The 21,077-nt window shown below is 46.0% G+C and overlaps 1 protein-coding gene across 3 annotated transcripts; it reads right to left on the bottom strand.

The window, feature by feature from the left end:
• Positions 1–181: 181 nt before the first annotated feature.
• On the bottom strand, positions 182–19,776 carry LOC132455354 (uncharacterized). 3 transcript variants are annotated; one of them, XM_060049183.1, is made up of 17 exons: positions 19,318–19,776; positions 18,447–19,090; positions 16,521–16,616; positions 15,620–15,853; positions 15,035–15,194; positions 14,561–14,599; positions 14,405–14,437; positions 13,961–14,005; positions 13,769–13,822; positions 13,593–13,625; positions 13,033–13,089; positions 12,423–12,641; positions 11,684–11,818; positions 11,175–11,210; positions 10,844–10,915; positions 986–1,051; positions 182–783 (listed from the first exon to the last, which is right to left on the bottom strand). In XM_060049183.1, exons 2-17 carry the CDS (start codon positions 19,083–19,085, stop codon positions 203–205), a joined length of 2,499 nt encoding a protein of 832 aa, XP_059905166.1. In that variant the 5' UTR covers positions 19,086–19,090; positions 19,318–19,776; the 3' UTR covers positions 182–202. The 3 variants fall into 3 exon arrangements, with proteins under 3 accessions (XP_059905166.1, XP_059905164.1, XP_059905165.1); XM_060049181.1 differs by lacking the exon at positions 19,318–19,776 and having other exon boundaries at positions 18,447–19,242; XM_060049182.1 differs by lacking the exons at positions 13,769–13,822; positions 19,318–19,776 and having other exon boundaries at positions 18,447–19,243.
• Between the last annotated feature and the right edge of the window lie 1,301 nt (positions 19,777–21,077).

Below are 21,077 nucleotides of genomic sequence, written 5' to 3'. Positions count from 1 at the left end.
AACCCGACGCTGGACCAAAAGCGCTTCACGACTGCGTCGAAGCGTCTGCGTGGTCGTTGCGTCGGGTCGCCGTGGAACCACAACAGAGCCTTAACTCATCCCCTCACAACCCAACGTCACACTTCTTTTCCGCAAGCCCCCCCCGTGTCCAGAGCCTCCCGGCGTGCATCCCCCCCCCCCCCCCCCCCATCACCTCGCGTCCTCACATGGGACAGAGCTTGACGCTGTCCGCGCTGCTGCTGAACTGTCCCAGGGCGAAGTCCATCCCCACGCCCACGCCCACGCCCACCCCGACCGCGGCGTACAGCGGCCGGGTGAAGTTGGCGCGGAAGGTGTGCAGGTGGCTCATGCCGTCGGCCACGCTGTAGAAGCCCAGCGTGCCCGCCGCCGGGTCCAGGAACACGCCCACGCGCGGCGAGTAGCCCACGGCGATGTCCCGCCTCTCGTTGTCGTGCATGGCCACGCAGCGCGTGTCCGACAGCTCCAGGCTCCAGGACCGCGCGTTGTAGCCCAGGCCGGCCTGGCCGTCGCCGCCCTTGCGGGCCAGCGAGCCGTAGGCCACGCCCACCGAGGAGCCCCGCCCCCGCCACTCCACCTCCCAGTAGCTGCGCCCGGCGCCGCCCAGCGGGCCGCGGCTCAGCGCCTGGGTCCAGCCGTCGAAGCGCTGCGGCGCGTCGGCGGCGCCGGGCGCGGCAGCCGCCTGCAGGGTGGCCTTGGTGTCGCCGTCGGAGAGCGCCAGCCGCCGGTGCGCCGTGTCGGGGTCGAGGGTCAGCTGGACGGCGTCTAGGGGGAGGAGCTTAGATTGGATGTTGTGTCTCTGTGCTTTTTAAAGTGACTGGGTTTTATAAACCCCCCCCCCCGCCCACTATAACAATGTATACAATTGTGTGTGTGTGTGTGTGTGTGTGTGTGTGTGTGTGTGTGTGTGTGTGTGTGTGTGTGTGTGTGTGTGTGTGTGTGTGTGTGTGTGTGTGTGTGTGCTTACACTGAAGGAACTCCTCTCTGCCTCTGGGTTCAGGTGCCTGGATGCTGTCCAGGTTGATCTCCCTCACTGTCGTGGAGAGGAGCAACCATGGGAACCATGTCCGTTACCATAGCAACAACATCCCCCCCAACCCCTACCCCAGGTGATTTGTATGTTTTCAAGACGTCATGGATAATAGAGGATATGGGGAAAATAAATACATCGATCAACTGTGGACATTTCAAGATCACTCACACACACACACACACACACACACACACACTAGAGTGTCTGTAGTGGCAGCTTTCCAGCGGCCACTTCTGGGAGCGGAGACAATCGGACAACGCGCGTCGTAAATTATAGGTTTATTTATTTCTTCTTAGTCAATATAACATGTCCCTATCGCATTCACGCGGTTGAAAAATTGTTTGCCACTTCCGCTCTCCCTGGTCATAGGTAGCCCATCTATATATTTGACATCTGCCAGTCAGAACGTCAGACGTCACGCTCAATAGGCCAGATAGAACACGGCAGTCAATAATTTTTCACACATAGAATTGGGTAATTGTAGACCATAAATAAGACCATAACTATTAAACCATATTACATTAACTTAAATATTATAATTATTTCAATAGTGTTACCAATCCTAATCACATTTGCAACATAAATATCAAATGGCTCCAACACTCCGGCCTCTAATTGGCCATAATAAGGCAATTCATAACAAGATATTCATGGGAGCCACACAGTTCAAAAGTCCATTGCAATATTATTCATGTTTCACATTTCTTTTTTTCTTTTTTTTTTCACATATTTGTTTCAATAGTTCATGAAAAGTCCAGCCAGAAAAGGCTTTCTTCTTTCAAAAATATTACCCCTTATAAAAATCAAGGGGAATTCAGAGTCCTTTCTCCAAAAATATTCCAATAGTCCTTTCGATAGTCCATTCAATAGTCCTTTCGATAGTCAAAATCATATAATTTCACATTAATACATTTCATTTAACCTTACTTTTTTCCATAAACATCAACAGGTAAGTATCCAATAAATTCATATGTATTCTTTGCTCGTTCAAAGGTGAAATATACTAGAAAAGGATTTCAGTATTTTATCAAAATAAATGTCATGTTTGTTAGCAGTGTAGTGTGGTGTGTGTCAGTGTGTAAGTCAGTCAGTCGGGTCAGTAAGATGGTCAGTCAGGACATGTCTTTGAGAAGACACTAGGGATGTGTCGGTCGCGACTGATTCGTTACAACGAACGAATCCCGAACGTGAACGACAAGAACTGGTTCCCCAAAACAAGAAGAACTGGTTCTTTGATTCTTTTTTTTTAACATAAACCAAACATATGGTCACGTAAATAAAATATACAAACGAACAGAGCTCCGTCTCCCCGCGACTTCCATTGATTGAGTCTACAACTTTCTCAAAGATTCAGCCAATGAGAGGTAGCAATGGTGTTGGAATGGCACCTGGGTAAACCAATGACAAGGCGGTACCGTCGAATATGCGCGCTTTCTCTGTCTGACGTATCTTGGGTCATACCATTCGACTCATATATCCCCCTAAATTTTTTCGAAAATAGACTTGACCACCATCTGTTTATTGGATAAACGCATTTCCCAATCCCAGGAGTCTTTGCTCGATTCTATGTCAATTTAAGAACAAACAAAGAAATTAAACTGCAGTTCGTATTTTTTATTTATGACCATGCAAGTTCTGTAATGCCTGAACAATGAAGAATTAAATGTAAAGTAAAATAAAATTATAAATGTAAAACCATGAATGAAATATAGAGAGTAAGCAAGTGGTATAAATATTGGTGGGACGTTCGACATACTATATAGCAGGCATCTCCAAACGGCGGACTGCGGTCTTGATGGTCCTATCCGGACCCACGACCAATTAAAAAATAAAAAAATTCTAAAAAAAAGTTTTTTTATTTTTTATTTTTTTTAAGATGTAATCTGACGTAACGAACGAATCAAAACGAACGAATCAAATAAACGAATCGTTATAGTGAACTGAACTGAAAGAACTAGTTCCCGGAAAAGAATCATTTTGCCCATCCCTAGAAGACACAGCTTGGTAATAGGTCTTTCCAAGATGTTTGTCTGAGTTTTTACTTTGACACGACGCACAAAACCCTTTGCGTCTGGAAAGGTTTCCATGATACGTCCCATAGGCCAGGAGTTTCGTGGAGAGGTCTCATCTATGATCAGTACTATATCTCCAGGTTTCAGATTTCTTTTGACCTCATTCCATTTTTGTCTCTCCTGCATTAGCGGGAGATACTCCCGTGTCCATCTTTTCCAGAAGAGGTCTGAAAGGTACTGAACCTGTTTCCACCTTCTTCTAGAGTAGCTATCCTGCTTGGAAAAGAGCCCGGGTGGGAGAATGGGTTTTCCTTTCAAGAGCAGAAGGTGGTTTGGAGTTAGGGGTTCAGGATCTTTTGAGTCTCCAGATGTTACTGTAATGGGACGGGCATTGAGAACTGCCTCCACTTCGCACAAGGCAGTTTGAAGACATTCGTCATTCAGGGTCTGTTCCTTTGTGATAGAGTAAAGGATTTTTTTTATGATTCGAATGAGACGTTCCCACACACCTCCATGGTGGGAACCATAAGGCGGGTTGAAACTCCATTTGATGCCTTTTGTATTCATTGAATCCTGTATTTTATTCATGTTCAGGTGAGCAAGTGCTTCTTTTAATTCTCGCTCTGCGCCCACGAAATTTGTTCCGTTGTCTGAAACAATTTCTTTGATTTGACCACGTCTGCAGATGAATCTGCGCAAGGCTGAGATACATGAATCTGTATCCATGGAGTAAGCCATCTCCAAGTGTACAGCCCTACTGGCAAGACATGTAAACAAGGCTCCGTATCTCTTCACCCGGCTACGGCCACTCTTGACCTCTATGGGCCCGAAATAGTCCAAGCCAGTGTGTGTGAACGGGGGGAGATCTGGTGTTATGCGTATGAGCGGTAAATCAGCCATTTTCTGTGTCATAGCACTGCCATGCCATCGTCTGCAGAGTGTGCAATCGCGGGTTATTTTCCTTGCAGCCTGATTGGCTTTGGGAATCCAATATTTTGTTCTTAGCTTAGAAAGCATCTGATTTTTTCCACAATGACCAACCAGATGGTGGGTGTGGTTCAGAAGAAGTTTTGAGAAGTGGTCTACATTAGACAGAATAGCCGGGTGTTTGAAGTCCTCCGGCATAGCCAACTTACTTAATCTACCTCCCACTCTCAGTATTCCATCACTAAGAATGGGATCCAACTTGTAGAGTCTGCTGCTCCTTCTTACAGCTTGGCCTGCTCTTAAGGCATTCACTTCATCCCTGAAGGCTTTCTGTTGAACATGAGCAACAAGTGATTCCTCAGCTTCTGTAAAATCCTGCACGGACAGTTGCTGGTCAGATAGCCGCTTGTCCTTCACACATTCTGATTTAACTGATGCACTGTGTGAGGTACCTGCTTTTTTCAATTGGATCAAGTGTCTCAGAGTCCCTTTGAACTTCAAAAGCCATGCCGTAGATCTGATGAGTTTGTCCCATGATGAGAAGGATTCAATGAAGCGAGTCAGAGGGTCTTCGTGGACTGTTGTTGTGAAGGCCACAACAGTTTTCTTTACCTCTGAGTCACTGTCCGAAAGTACCAGTGGTTGAGTGGAAAGTTTCGGCCAGTCAGCTTCGCATTTGGCCAGAAAATCTGGACCGTTAAGCCAACATCTTTCTTTCAGAAAAGCATCAGCTCGCATTCCCCTAGACGCATTGTCTGCTGGGTTGAGATCAGTCTTAATGTGACGCCACTGAGATTTCTGTGTCAGGTCACGTATCACGGATACTCGGTTAGCCACAAAGGTCTTGAATCTCTGAGTGTCATTCAGAATGTACTTCAGGACAGAAGTACTGTCAGTCCAGAAGAAGGAGTCTGAGATCTGAAGCCCCAGTTCTTTCCTGAGCATATTGTCAATACGTGCGGCCAAAACCGCTGCGGTGAGCTCCATTCTGGGGATTGTGACCACTTTCAGGGGTGCAACCCTTGCTTTTCCCATCACTAACGAAATGTGAGGAGGTTTGCTGCCGCTGGTAAATCTTATGTAGCTGACAGTCCCATAGCCACTTTCACTGGCATCGCAGAAGTGGTGTAATTGGGGGTCAGTGACATCAAAATCCACGGGTTTGTAGCATCTTTCAATTCTGAAGTCGGAAATCCCATGAAGATCTTTCTGCCACTCGCTCCATTTTGACGCAAGGGCAGGTGGGATTTCCCCATCCCATCCGCAGTTGATCTTACACAGCTCCTGCTGTATCAGTTTCCCTGTGAGCATCACTGGTGATAAGAATCCCAGAGGATCGTAAACAGAATTGAGCACAGACAAGATTCCCCTTCGACTAACTGGTTGTTGTTTCGGAGTGATGTCAAAGAAGAATGTATCGGACTCAACATCCCACCGCATGCCAAGTGCTCTCTCTACAGGAAGCTTGTCTTTCTCAAGGTCAATGTTCTTTACTTCTTTTGCCCTTTCCTCTACAGGTAAAGATGCAAGGACAGAACGGCTGTTGCTGGTCCATTTGGTAAGTTTAAATCCTCCAGTTGCACATATTTTCTTTAAGTTCTGAACCAGACTAATAGCTTGGTTTTCATCTGGAACTGATTTAACACAGTCATCCACATAGAAATTGTGACGAATTGTGTTCAGTGCTGAGCTATCAGCTTTCCCTTCATTATCCTCAGCTGTCTGCTTGAGGGCAAAATTTGCACAGCTGGGAGATGAAACTGCACCGAATAGATGCACAGTCATTCGAAATTCCCTCAGTGCTTGGGTAGTGTCGCCACCTGGCCACCACAAGAACCTCAGAAAGTCCACATCCGTTGCAGGAACCTTCACTTGGTGGAACATTCCTTCGATGTCGCCCATCACAGCTACTGGTTCCTGTCTGAACTTCAGAAGTACACCTAGCAAGGTGTTTGTAAGGTCTGGGCCTTGCAATAACTCTGAGTTCAAAGAGGTACCTCTGTAGGCCGAAGTACAGTCGAAGACCACCCGGATTGTTTTTTTACGTTTGTGGTACACTCCGTGGTGGGGAATGTACCAGAGTCTCCCATCAGTCCGGTGGAGCTGTTCTTCGGATACCATCTCTGCATGTCCTTTCGATAAGACATCGTTCATGAAGCACACGTAATCCTTTTTAAATGACTCATCCTTCTCGAATCTTTTCTTAAGGCCATATGCTCTTTGTTCAGCCATTTGCCTATTATTTGGCATACGAAGATCATCCTTACGGAAAGGAAGTCGGATTTCATAATGACCGTCTATTTTTCTTAAAGATTCTTTCATGATTTGCAGAAATCTTTTATCTTCGAATGAATGTTCGTCTTTCTCCTCATAGCTCAATTCGGGGAAGTCTTGATTGTACTGTTGGATCAGTAGATCGCCCAAGCGAGCCACTGATATTCTGTTTGTCGTTATTTGAGGTCGTCCATGTTTGTTTACGTGTGAGCTAATTCCCAGTGGGCCATTAACTATCCACCCAAGGTTTGTCAGGACAGCATACGGGCCATTGTCCTGGCTGTTGATGACCTTGAGTGGTTCCATGGCTTTGGGGATGTTCATTCCAATCAACAGACTCACGTCTGCTTCAATGGAGTTCAGTTTGACCTCATTTAGGTAAGGCCATTGTTTGAGATCTTCTTCTCTCGGGATGTTCTTATCACTTACAGGAATAGTGCATTGTGTAAAGACCTCTGGGAGTTCGATGAAGTCTTTGCCATCAAGGCTGCTTACTTCCAGTCCACCCAATCTGAAGGTTTTTACTGGCTTTTCATAACACATGGTTTGAAGCAGAATTTCTGTTTTCCTCCCTCTGACAGACAGTTCCTCCATTAGTTTTTCTGTACAGAAGGTAGCGGAACTCCCGGGATCCAGGAATGCATATGTTTTTATGGAATGACTACCTTTGGTCGCCTTCACTATCACGGGTACAATTGCCAATTTGTGGTCTGTATTGCCGGCCTCTGTTTGGTCGGTTGGTGGCAGGGTAACTGTGACAGAGTTGGCTTGAACGGCTGTGCCACCACTATTATTGTTCGTGGCTACTACAGGTGCTTTAGTGTCTATGGCGCCATCTGCTGACCAGTTTTCGATGTGTAAGAGTGTTGGGTGTTTCTTATCACATGAGTGGCATGTCAGGCGTTTCTTACATGTTTTGCTGAGATGTCCTTTTGTCAAACAGGCAAAACAAAATCCATGTTTCTTTAGAAATTCAATTTTCTCTTTGTGTGGGAGTTTTGACATTGCTTCACATCTTTCCATTGCATGCTCTCTCTTACAGTAAACACAGGGTCTGGAAAAAGCATAACATTCATTGAAAGGAGTGAGATTTCTAAATTGATCTATCTTTTCTTTTACATTGGCTTTTGCAACAGCATTAGTGGTGACTGGAGAAACTGCAGTGAGAAAGCTCTGCTTGCCGGCAGATTTTCTATAGGGAAGGTTCACTGTAGGTGCTCTCACCTTTGCTTCTCTGTGAACGTCTTGAATGTTGCCAAAGACCGGATCCTGCAATATTCGGGACTGTTTCTCAATGAATCTGACGAGATCATTGAATTTAGGCCTCTGTTGCGTTTGTTCCATAATGTCACATACCACTGTTCTCCATCTCTCTCTGAGTTTGTATGGGAGCTTGGAGACTATTTGTTTCATGTTGGATTGCAAGTCAAGTTCCGACATGTCTTGAAGGTTTTGGGCAGCATTACAGCAACTTCTTAAATATAATGCATAACTGTAAAGTGCCTTTCCGTCATCTGGTCTGATTACAGTCCAGTTTAAGGCCTTCTCCATATAGGCAGTCGTGATTCTAAAGTCATTGCCAAAGTGTCGCTTGAGCAGGCGCTTGGCTTCAGCATAACCTTCCGCAGCGTCCATGTGAAAACAGCTTCTGACAAGTTCTTTTGGTTGTCCGACCGTGTATTGTTCCAAAAAGTAAAGTCGGTCTTCATTACTGTCAGTCTTATCTTCTATGTTGTATTTGATTGCTTGCATGAACAACTGAAATTCCAGGGGGTCACCATTGAACACGGGAACTTCCTTCTTTGGAAGTGCTGATTGAGCTACAACAGATACAAGCAGATTTGTCAAGTCTGAGTTATCTAGGGGTTCTAATGGTTCTCTTCCCGGAGTAGATTGTGCTCTTCTTGGTTGAGTCAAAGTAGTTCTAGTGCCTCCGCTTGATAAGTTGAGCCTAGTTGTTGCAGCAGTGGTTGTTTGCGGTACTGCCATTGATTTCTGGGCTAGGCCGCCACGCATAGCCCTCTGTAATGGTGTTTTAGGTACTGCTCCCAGATCCACGAAATCCGGCTGAGATATCCCTGCATCTCTGCTGCTTTCCACTGATTCGGAAATTGGTTCCTCCGTTCTGTGTGATTTCTCCATATATTTCTCCAGATAAGCGTTCATACCATCCCCAGGTCTGAAAGCTGTTCCTGCTGTTGATTCAGTTGGATCAATTTCTTCTATGGCCTGTAGTTTGGCATTTGTGACAGCAAGATCCTCTCTTAGTTGAAATGCTTCCATTTTAGCTCGCAATTTAAGCTTTTCCATTTCCATTTCCATTTCCATTTCGTGTTTCTCTCTCAATGACTTAGCTCTGGCCAGCAAACCAGCTTTATCCACAGCAATTTTAATTCGTGCAGAATGAGCTGATGATGCTTTTGAACTACTCTTAGATACCATTGACACACTATCATGCACATCATCAGGTGATTGTGGGTCTTGCTGACGCCTTAACCATATCTCGGTTTGGCAAATAAAGTCATTAAACTTTGTTATCTTCGGTTCATACCAGTCAACATTTTCATTTTCTTTCACGTCATCAGATAAAAGCATTTGAACTGATTCATGAGATGTTTTAAATGTCTTCAATATTTTGTGAAACTCTTCCAATTGTGCTTTCACAGCAACAGCATCTCCTCTACCAAATCTTATGTCATTATTAATCTCATTCATTTTTCGAGTGCAGTGCCCAAGTTTGCCACGACGAGTTGCGCTGAGCTCTTTAATCCCATGTAAGTGATGTTGCTCACCCGTGTCTGGGCCTATGGCCGTCTCTTCCTCAGACATGATCTCGGTTATTTTATTTCGTTTTATAAATAATTATTACTTCCCACGTCGCATCAACAAACAAATGAACAGCGTCTTAATTTCTATAATTCCTTTAATTCTTGCCGTCTGTTTAGTGTTGCGCACATAATTTATTCATTTGCAAAGTCGTAATTATTTTGTAGATTTATTGCAGGTTATGCTTAGTCATTGATGTCTTTAGTCTGTCATAAGCAATATTCTTAAGAGAGTGTCCACGTTGAATTAACACGTCGGGATCTCAGTGATCGCTTATATGCTTCTTTCCTGCGATCGCGCAATTCGAATTGTCCCATCAAACATTTCAGTCTTTCCTGATGTCTGATCGTATGGGTCTTGATTGCGCAATCCGGATTGTCCCATCAAACAATTCAGTCTCTCTCCTGATGTCTGATCGTATGGGTCTTGATTGCGCAATTCGGATTGTCCCATCAAACATTTCGGTCTCCCCTAATGTCTGATCGGATCATGGGTCTCTGACTACAATGGAATTCGCCGGGTTACTCACGAAGAAGCAAGTTGATGCTGAATGTGTTCCAGCGTATTTCCAACCACAGCTCAAAGATACAATCCATCAGTTTCCTTTGTCCAACGTTTCGGATGGGCAATTTTTCAACTTAATGTAGTGGCAGCTTTCCAGCGGCCACTTCTGGGAGCGGAGACAATCGGACAACGCGCGTCGTAAATTATAGGTTTATTTATTTCTTCTTAGTCAATATAACATGTCCCTATCGCATTCACGCGGTTGAAAAATTGTTTGCCACTTCCGCTCTCCCTGGTCATAGGTAGCCCATCTATATATTTGACATCTGCCAGTCAGAACGTCAGACGTCACGCTCAATAGGCCAGATAGAACACGGCAGTCAATAATTTTTCACACATAGAATTGGGTAATTGTAGACCATAAATAAGACCATAACTATTAAACCATATTACATTAACTTAAATATTATAATTATTTCAATAGTGTTACCAATCCTAATCACATTTGCAACATAAATATCAAATGGCTCCAACAGTGTCCATCTCGTCGAACCTATTAGTCGCTGGGAGAAACGGTAGCACATTGTCCAAACCTTATTATAAGACATCCACGGTCTTAACCCACATGAACACATTGACAACTCAAACGGCGCTTCCTGGAGGGGAAACACAGCAGATGCGCCCCCTTGTGGTCCGGAAGGAGAATTACAACCCATTTCCTTTAAAGGCACCCAGTGCAACTTTATGTAAACATTCAATGAAAAATAAACATTCAATTTCTAGTCTTTTTTACACGTAGTAAGTTTCAATAACTCCATACCATTACATATCGACATTCAAGGAGCAAAGATGAGACGTCGTTGTGTGGTGAGAACTGATAGAAAATCGTAAACAACAACAATCGCCGGTGGGGAGAAGCCATTTTTCCATTGACTGGAAGCCTGCTTTATTTATTGTAGGTTACAAAAAATAAAGAAAATGGCGGCATTGTTGTTGTTATCGATTTCGTATCAGTTCTCACCACACAACGACGTCTCATCTTTGCTGCTTAAATGTCGGTATGTAATGGTATGGAGTTATTGAAACTTACTACGTGTAAAAAAGACTAGAAATTTAATGTTTATTTTTAAGCCTCGAAAGTTGCACTGGGTGCCTTTAACTGCCTAGGATGGGGTTGTCCAATTGAGTCGCTCTATATTGGGTGAAATTATAACTAAGAACACAAGAATGAAGAAGAATTGAGGCTTACATGCTGGGAACACTTGGGCGTCGTTCGGCATGAAGTCTGGGGAGGGTGAATCCAAGAAGAGGCCGGGGTTAACTTAGAAAGGGAAGAGAGAAAGGAAAAATTGAATCGTGCATTATATGTGCTTCACGTCATGAAACAAGAAATATTCACTAACCGACAGAAATACGTTTATCTGTACACGGTCAATTTCTAAAATTACCTTTTGGGTGGTTCATTAACATTAACTAACCTTTTAACCACTTGTATACTGATAACAGGGAACACATCAACAATCACCCAGAGCTTGGGGTGCGTTCAGAACCACATAGAACACGTGAAGAATAAAATTCACCTTCTGTCGGCGTTTCAGACAGAGTGCCTATTCCCCCTGTGAAGAAGAGGCAAGGACAAACAGTTAAGCACAGTAACAAATATCCACACTGTCATACAATGCCATTTAAAACAGACTACATGGAATAGTCTGCCAAATAAAAATAAAATGGGATTTTTTGACGTCATGATGTCATCTTCGCGTTACGCTCAAACTATCTGAATAAAACCTATAACATTTTGTAGCCAGTCTAACGTAAAACATAACTGAAACTAAGTAAGTTCTGGTTTGCCTGTGTTGTTGAGATGCCTCAGAGATATGCCTTGGGTCATTTTAACTAAATCTGCTGGCCACTAAACATGGCTGTCAATTCAAAAAAGAGAACAGACAGCCAATTGGCTGCTGGCTACTGAACACGTGTCATTTGTATGTACTTCCTGCTGGACTATCAGTTGGCTAACATCAAACGTGAACACAGTTTTAAGTGGATTGTCTTCATATACTGCGGTAGCTTAGAGGCCAGGTCTCACATGGGTTCCCGCCTCTGATCGACGGACCGCTGCGACCGCTGGCTGGAGGGGTCGCGTCCGGCATAGGGGTGGCCTGGGCGTTGCCACGGCGATGGGAGCGGAAGAGGCTGCTGATGGAGGACATCCGGCTGAAGGCTAGACCAAAGGGGAAGGAGACAAAGAATGACAAAAAAGGACAGGGTAGTACTTACTTTTATATATTCCACCTTGGGCTCGACTAGAGCACAGGTTACCTTCTGACCGCGACCAGAGGCACAGGAGACCAATTTGAAAACCACAGAATTAACTTTTCAGACTAATATCAGAAATCGGTTAACTAAAATGTAACCCACCGTGCTCACATCAAGAAATCACTGAACTTACAAGCCAAAACATTATAATAAACATAAACCATTGAAATCACAATTGGTGAACTTGCATAATAGTCAGTGAACTATCTTATCCATCAGTGAACTCTTAGAAAAAAATCTCTGAACTCCATCCGAAAGCATTGACTAAGCATACAGAAGTCACTGAACTGCCATCAGAAATCACTGAATTTAAATGAACAATCATAACCTCAAAAGAATCAATCACTGAACTAACATTGAGGAATCGGTGCAGGAAAAAACAACGAGCTACCACTGAGAACGCACTGAACCATCAGCCAAAATCGACCACGTTGAAACATCCTCCCGCTTAACGTCAAAACGACGTCAATAAAACACGACATCAACCAGTGAAAGACTCGGCACCGTACATCCAGCGATGGCCTGGGCCGGGCTGGCTGCTCGGACGGGGGCCGGGACGGGAGCTGGGGTGACGGCGGCGGCGGCGGCGGCGGTCGGGCGTGGGGGGTCCGGTTGGGCCGGGGGCGACGGTTGGGTCTGACGGGGGCCGTTCCACTCGGACTCGGACTCACGGCGGCTCAGAGTCAGACTGGGCCGCGGGCTGGGCCGCCTGCTGTTGCTCTCCCTCGCTGGAGGGGAGGGGGGACGGGGACGAGAAGAGACGACATGGTTTGTTAGTTCAGCGCAGGATGAGGTCTGTGTAGTGGCTTGGGTGTTTGAGTCCCTGGTCACATGGTACTGGGTTTGATCCCCTGTTGTCGGCTGCCTTACCTGTGGCGCCCTTGAGCAAGACATCCTGACTTGTCTGCTAAATGAATCTGGCTCAAGGAGCAGCTGGAACAGAGCCATGCAGGGGACGAAGGTACCGCAAAAAACCTCTAAAGACCATTTTCGATTGATTGACACTTGTTTTTTGGTTTCTGACCACAGTCGGTATAGAGGTGTTTCGACCAATGGCGTGACGTCGAGGCGGGGCTCGTGATTCCAGAATTCATTGGCCCGTGTGTGCGTCTATTTTACCTGCTTCTAATCCCCGGTTCTCTCTTCTCGGTCCGTCCTGGGGCCTGGGGGAGCTTCCTGGAGACAAAGGGAAACACACAGGGAGTGAATGAGTGAGCGAGAGACTGAATGAGTGAGGGATTATTTTCATTTTTGAATGAATTAATTTGAGTTTGAGTGAAGGTATATGTAGAGATATGAGTACGTTTGCATGGTGTGATGTTCAGAGCTTCTCCTCTGAGACACAGACAGACAGACAGACAGACAGACAGACAGACAGACAGGCAGGCAGGCAGGCAGGCAGGCAGGCAGGCAGACAGACAGACAGACAGACAGACAGACAGACAGACAGACAGACAGACAGACAGACAGGCAGGCAGGCAGGCAGGCAGGCAGACAGACAGACAGGCAGGCAGGCAGGCAGGCAGGCAGGCAGGCAGACAGACAGACAGACAGACAGACAGGCAGGCAGGCAGGCAGACAGACAGACAGACAGACAGACAGACAGACAGACAGACAGACAGACAGACAGACAGACAGACAGACAGACAGACAGACAGACAGACAGACAGATGTGTTACCTCGTGGTGGGTCTCTACCCCTCACATCTAATCCTAGGATAAACAAAAAAACTGATATGTTAATGCACGCAAAGTAAACACAACTATTAATTCTAATCCTCATGATATTGAGACACAACTTTCAGCTCTGCAGCTAACTCAAGTTTCATTTTTTGGAGTTCAAAATGTCCGCCCACCAATTCCTCTCCTGTCCGGCGTCCGGACCCCTACCGCCACGCTCGGGGAGGTCGCTGAGGGACGAGCGGCGGGAAAACATGTGGAAGAATGTCTATTCGTTTAGTACAAGATAAACACTACGCAGCGAAGCTAGAAGCTAACGACAGTGCAGCAGTTAGTGGCGTGATTATAGAAACGAAGAGTGACCAAACCTGTTGGACGACTGGTCGCAGTGCGGGCGCCCAGACCTGAGAACACTGGGAAGGAGACGAGGGAAGAGTTGAATGAATGAATGGACGAATGAGAGACTCCATTTCCTGGGTCTAGGGTGATGGCACTTTGGCTGTTGCCCCAGGCCAAGGAAATGAAGTCTCACACAGAACCACAGCGTTGACCACAGAAAGTGGTCAAGATGCTTTCAACACACATAGTGGTTAGAAAATGTTACTTTATAAATACCAAAGTTAATTAAGGGGTTTAGTTTATCGATGAATGAGTAAGAAAGGTGCCAGCTGACTCCACATAGCATTAATTTAAACTGATCAAACACAACGATAACCTGTGTTATGCTTTGTGTGCGGCAATTTAAAATATGTGTGTGCGTGGGTGTGTTTTTTTGCATGAACTCTTTAATGCATGTGAAACCAAATACTCACATCTGAGAAAGCCTCCTTTTGCACCGCGGTTAGCTAGGGGAGAAAGGGACAATGGGTTGGCGTCAATCCACAACTTTGTATCACACCACAACAGCAATGCAACCAACATGAACGTGTGTTATTCTGCGTAAAGTCAAATAATCCTCAGGAACTCACAGTTGCTTCCCTCTAGCGTGAACAGGCTTGTTTCGTTCACTGAAAGGAAGAATGTATACGATACAAGTTAGGCCGCAATTAAAACCACAGATCAAAGAACTCGCTAATAACGTGTCACTTGAGATGGATTCGTTCAATATAATGGTTATGTGTTTGTGTGTGTGTCTGTGTGTGTGTGTGTGTGTGTGCCTGCATGCTTGGTGTGTCTGTCTGTGTGTGTGTGTGTGTGTGTGCGTGTGTGTGCCTGCATGCTTGGTGTGTCTGTGCGTGCGTGTGTGTGTGTGTGTGTGTGTGTGTGTGCCTGCATGCTTGGTGTGTGTGTGTGTGTGTGTGTGTGTGTGTGTGTGTGTGTGTGTGTGTGTGTGTGTCCCTGCATTCTTGTTGCGTCTCTGTGTGTGCGCGTGCGTGCGTGCGTGCGTGCGTGCGTGCGTGCGTGCGTGCGTGCGTGTGTGCGTGCGTGCGCGTGCTACCCACCTTTCTTGGTTATCTTCCCCAGCTCAGCATTGCACAGGTCCTCCACGTGCTCCCTGAGGTCCAGGATGGCCTCTCGCGCCGGGTCGAAGGAGGCCTCCAGGTTCACCAGCACGCCCGGCAGCTCCTCCAGCTCCAGAGGGCTGGCCAGCTCCTCACACGTCTGGGGGACGCGTGAAGCAACGTTACACACGTCATGGCAGAGAGTACTGCAGAGCACGGAGAGCGAGAGATGTAACCCTGACCACTCTCCTATCAAACTAAACCCTAACCCTTCACCTGGAGGTAGTGGACGTGGTCCCCATAAAGCACACTCCCTCCACCTGGAGGTAGTGGACGTCGTCCCCATAAAGCACACTCCCTTCACCTGAAGGTAGTGCATGTGGTCCCCATAAAGCACATTCTCTTCACCTGAAGGTAGTGCATGTGGTCCCCATAAAGCACATTCTCTTCACCTGGAGGTAGTGGACGAGGTCCCCATAAAGCACATTCCCTCTACCTGGAGGAAGTGTGTGAGGTCCCCACAAAGCACATTCCCTCTACCTGGAGGAAGTGTGTGAGGTCCCCACAAAGCACCCTACCCGTTACCTGGAGGTAGTGGATGTGGTCCTCGCAGCGCACCAGATCCTTCATCTCCTCCTCGCGCCTCTTGCGCTCCTTGACCTCAGCCGCCAGGCTGTCGGCCACCTCGCGGGCCTCCGCCATCTTGTCCAGCTCTGCCCGCTCCAGCATGGCCTCCACCAGCGTCTGCAGCCGCTCCACCGAGCAGCGCAGCTCCGAGAGCACCAGCTCCGCGTCGGTGCGCACGCGCTCCGCCGAGTGCTGCAGGGGACGAGGTGGGGGTTCATCGAGGTGTTAGCGAGTGTGCGGTGCCCTTTGTGTCAGTAAGTGCCATTCAGTTTAGATACAAAATTATTTTGCCTGTATGTATGTTTGTATGCATGCATGGATTTATGGATTCATGTCATTTATGGCACCCATTGTGTTCCTGATCATCCCTGAAAGGATCAAGATTTCTTCCTTGCTAACTAAGGGAGTTTTTTCTTGCCCTCTGGGGGGCTAGGGTCAGGGGGGGGCTTCATAAATATACGGCCTGTTAAGCCCTCTGAGACTGTACCGGTGATTAAGGGCTATAGAAATACGATTTAATTTTATTCACGCATTGTTATTTAGTTCATACTTTTATTGTAATACACTGCACTTAATTATTATGAGCTTAATGCCTCATATACAATAATAAGCCTTTTGCTGCTCTGCTTTTCCATAATGAAGTCGATTGTGCTATACCATAACAAACCATATGCTATGCAATGCCATAATAAACGTAACTATTCTAAGCTATACCATAGCAAACCATATGCTATGCAATACCATAATAAACGTAACTATTCTAAGCTATACCATAACAAACCATGTGTTATGCAACACCATAATAAACAGTATTATGTGCTATGACATAATAAACCGTCTGCTACGCAGCGCGCTATACCTTCATGATCTCCATCATTCTGGTCATCTCCTTCAACTCCCTCTCTCTCTCCTGAAGTCTCTGGTGGTTCTCAGCCTGCAGCCCCGTCAGAACTTTCTGGAAAGGCACAAAGTTCGATGTCAACAACAGTTGTCATGATTCCATGTGAGCAAATCTATACAAACAAGGAGACAATATTCCCCACAATGTAAACTAAAACAGAAAACAAGGGGATGATAAGATCAACGAGGAATACAATTCCGTACAGTATGCCTAGAGAATAAATAGTATCTTGATGCTAATATTGTTACTATCCACAACATCCTCATCAATGGTATCATTCATATTTCGAAATACTATTACTGTCAGTTAAACACGTTATTAACGGCGTCAACGCAAACCAATTTTAACGGCGTTAATTATCTTTTGTCACGCGATTAACACAAATGTTTTAATTAAAAAAAGTTTTTTCTTTGGCTCAAAACAAAGAAGCAGTAGCCTGACTGCTATGTTCAAGGCAGTATGTTTGTATGTTCATCGTTTAATGGCACTATAGGCTTTTTTTTTGTATCGTCCTGTTTTGATCAGTATATGCCAAAGGCAAGCTGATGCCCTTCTCCATGTTGATAAGAGCATTAAAATGAGAACAATTAATGGGACAAAGAAATCAAGGGATATTTAGCATAGAAAAAAATATGCGATTAATCGTGAGTGAACTATGGCATTAATGTGATTAATCGCGATTAAATATTTTAATCGCTTGACAGCACTACAAAATACACACACACAGGTAAAAGCAGAAGGCGAGGCTGGAGGAAGTGACGGTTGAAAACCAGTGGAATGCAGTCCGGAGTGTTCTGTGACACCGGGCGCTGCCCGCATGTCAGGGAGACACAATGGGAGCAGCACCCAGCTAGCACCTATGGGTGACTGATGACCCAGTGAAACCCATCAGAGAGGGAGTGTCAACGGCAGACGCTCCACGGCGCTGATGCCAACGACGTCCTGAAGGTCGTTAGCATCCTAACCACGGGCTAGAAATAGAATCTAGATGGGTGTGTCCATATAGACGTGTCACTTCTGCTACGTGGACAGAATTGTGTGATTGTTTGTGTGTGCGTGGCGTGCTTGAGTAGGCGTGTGTGTGTGTGTGTGTGTGTGTGTGTGTGTGTGTGTGTGTGTGTGTGCGTGTGTGTGTGCGTGTGCGTGTGTGTTTGTCCATTACACATGAACAACAACTTTTTGTGATCGATAACGCTAGGATAAAACACTCATGGAGTTTGCGGCCTTTCCTTCAGGGTTATCGTCGAACACACTCCGGCTGAGTTCATAAAGGTTCATAATCACAGTCTCAATAAACCGGTTCGGCCCTTTTGACAATGCACCGTCTGTTCCTTATTCTTTAAACAAAACAAGGAAGGGTAGGAACAGGAAATACTCTACTGACCAGGAACAGAGGTGCTGTAGCCTACCTTTACCAGAAGCACAAGAATATCACAAATAAATAAGGTGGAGAGAATTCAATCATTGAAAACCAAAGGCCAAGATTAAAATCACTTACCATCAGGTTACAATAACCAGAGCACAGCAACAACAGACATTAAGGCCACAAGTAGAAAAAAACAGTCATACATCTTATAAACAGAATCTTTCGACCATGCCAAACCCCCCAACAATTGCAGGACTTACGTCTTCTTTATTGTAAGTTTGCATTCTGCTAAACCTTAAACACATTGCACCTTCTTTTTATCTTTGCCTTTGTTTTTCTTTTACTTATCTATTTTATTATTTTATTTTATTGAATGACTAGGTTTCAATGCGAAGCACTTTGAGTCTGCCTCGTGTTTGAAGAGCGCCCCATAAATAAAGTTGCCCTGCCTTGCGTCCCGTCCCTTCAAACCCCTGCTCCCCCCACAACATAACCCTCCCCTCCCAGGGCCTGCGTACCTGCTTCTCCACGCGCTCAGCCTTGGTCGACACACACTCGTGGCCCTTGTGCTGGTTGCTGGTGCACAGCCAGCACACGAAGCGCCCGCAGGGCCGGCAGTAGAACTCCTGCAGGTACTTGTGCTCCGTGCAGATCTTCTGGGCCAGCTGGCCCGTGGGTCCGATCAGCTCGTGCTGCCGCATCGACTTCTGGCCCTGGTGGTGCTTGAGGTGGCTCTCGCAGTACGAGCTCATGCACACCAGGCAGCTCTTCACCGCCGCGCGCTGCTTCTGCCCGGTGCACATGTCGCACGGCACGGCCGCCGACGACGACGACGACGGCCGCCGCTTGGCCTTGCCGGCGCCGGCGCCGCGCGTGCTGCGGATGGACGCCCGCTGCTCCGGTCCGAGCGCGGCGCCCGTGCGCAGCTGCTCCACGGCCTCGGCCAGCATGGTGTTGCGGGAGAGGTGGGGCTTGGGGCTGAAGGCCTGCCGGCACTGCGGGCAGCTGTAGGTGCCCGTGGCGTCGGCCTCGCTCCAGTAGTCCTTGATGCAGCCCATGCAGTAGCTGTGGCCGCACGGGATGGTGGCCGGGTCGCTGGGCAGGTCCAGGCACACGGGGCAGTTGAACTGCTCCTCCGTCCAGAGCTTGCCGCTCATGTCTCCTGGGGTGGGGGGGGGGGGTGAAGGAGGGGGGAGCCTCTGAAGGTACGTAGCAAGAGGCGTCGTCAAACTCGGATCCGCGGGTTGGGGGGGAAAGGAAGAGTAGCTACAGAACTTCTGCGTTAAAGTTATTAAGAAGTAGGACATAGAGAGAGAGAGTCCTCCAGGGAGAGAGAGAGAGAGAGGAGGAGTGATTGCGTCCCAGGTGAGGGCATGACGTCCCACTCACCTGAGAGCAGGAGGGGGCGGGGCCAGAGCCACCGGGCAGGTTAGGCGAGGATGCCGGGTGTTTCCAAAAGAGGCCACTGCCTCATGCCTGATGAGTGAGTATGCGGTCGTCAAGGTGAGGGAGGCGTGACACACACACACACACACACACACACACACACACACACACACACACACACACACACACACACACAAAGACACCAGAAAAACATACACACACACACACACACCAGAAACACACACACCAGAAACACACACACACACACACCAGAAAAACACACACACACACACACACACACACACACACACACACACACACACCAGAAACACACACACACACACACACACACACACACACCAGAAACACACATACACACAAACACCAGACACAAACCAGACACATCATTATACACAGATATACACAGACATGCACACACAAACACACATAACCACACATACACACATAGTTTGCAGAAAAAGATAGTATTATGTTTTCATTCATCACAGCTACTTCAAACTAGTTAAACTTTAAAACTCTATGGTAATGATACAGGGTAAATAGTTGAGCCACTACATTTAATTACTAATAGTTGTTTTACTATTCTTTGTTTTACTAATATTATGATTATTAATTTTCTTTATATTTTTGTTAAAAATTGTGGTGTTTTCTAACAGCCTGTAATCCCAACAGCTTCTTAAGAATTGTTTGGTGTACAGCAAATCTCAGGGATGCTAGCAATGATTTGCTAGCATCTAATGTGGCTCGACCACTAATGTGGTCGATAGTGTTTATATATGGCCGATAGGGTTTACATGTGGTCGATAGGGTTTACATGTGGTCCATATTTTTTAAATGTGGTCCATAGTGTTTAAATGTGGGCGATAGTGTTTAAATGTGGGCGTTAGTGTTTAAATGTGGTCGATAGGGTTTACGTGTGGTCCATAGTGTTTCAATGTGGGTGATAGTGTTTAAATGTGGTGTTTACATGTGGTCGATAGGGTTTACATGTGGTCCATAGTGTTTAAATATGGTCGATAGTGTTTAAATGTGGTCGATAGTGTTTACATGTGGTCGATATTGTTTAAATGTGATCGATAGTGTTTAAATATGGTCGATAGTGTTTAAATGTGGTCGATAGTGTTTACATGGGGTCGATATTGTTTAAATGTGATAGACAGTGTTTAAATATGGTCGATAGTGTTTAAATATGTTCTTTTCCCTCACTCTCCACCTCATCCCTAACTCTCCACCTCAAGCTGGTGTGTAGTGAGCGTTCTGGCACCGATTGGCTGCCGTGCATCACCCAAGTGGGTGCTACATATTGGTGGTGGTTAGTGAGGTCCCCCCTTCACTTTAGGCGTCTTTGAGTGTTATTAATTATTATTATTATTCATGTTTAACCTCTGTTTTCCTTTTATTCCTAGTCTGTTTTACATAGTTTTGAATGATGACTATATGCTCTGTAAGGTGACCTTGGGTGTCTTGAAAGGCGCCTCTAAATTAAATGTATTATTATTATTATTATTATTATACACTTATATCCATACATACATTTGCGTATATATGGATCCCACATTTCAGATTATTATTATGAAACTGTGTTGAAAGCTTCATCCACTCGTCTTAATGAGGGTAGATTCCCGATGAATGAAGTTAGCTTTTGCGCTCTGACTATTTCCCTCCTCCTAATCCACATCAGTAATCCACATCATCGCTCTGTGAAGTTTACCTGTTTATTGCAAAACAAGACGAAATCGGTA

Source organism: Gadus macrocephalus, chromosome 4 (assembly GCF_031168955.1).
Source record: "Gadus macrocephalus chromosome 4, ASM3116895v1".
Classification (NCBI taxonomy): Eukaryota; Metazoa; Chordata; class Actinopteri; order Gadiformes; family Gadidae; genus Gadus; species Gadus macrocephalus.
This window is presented reverse-complemented; position numbering and strand designations above follow the sequence as displayed.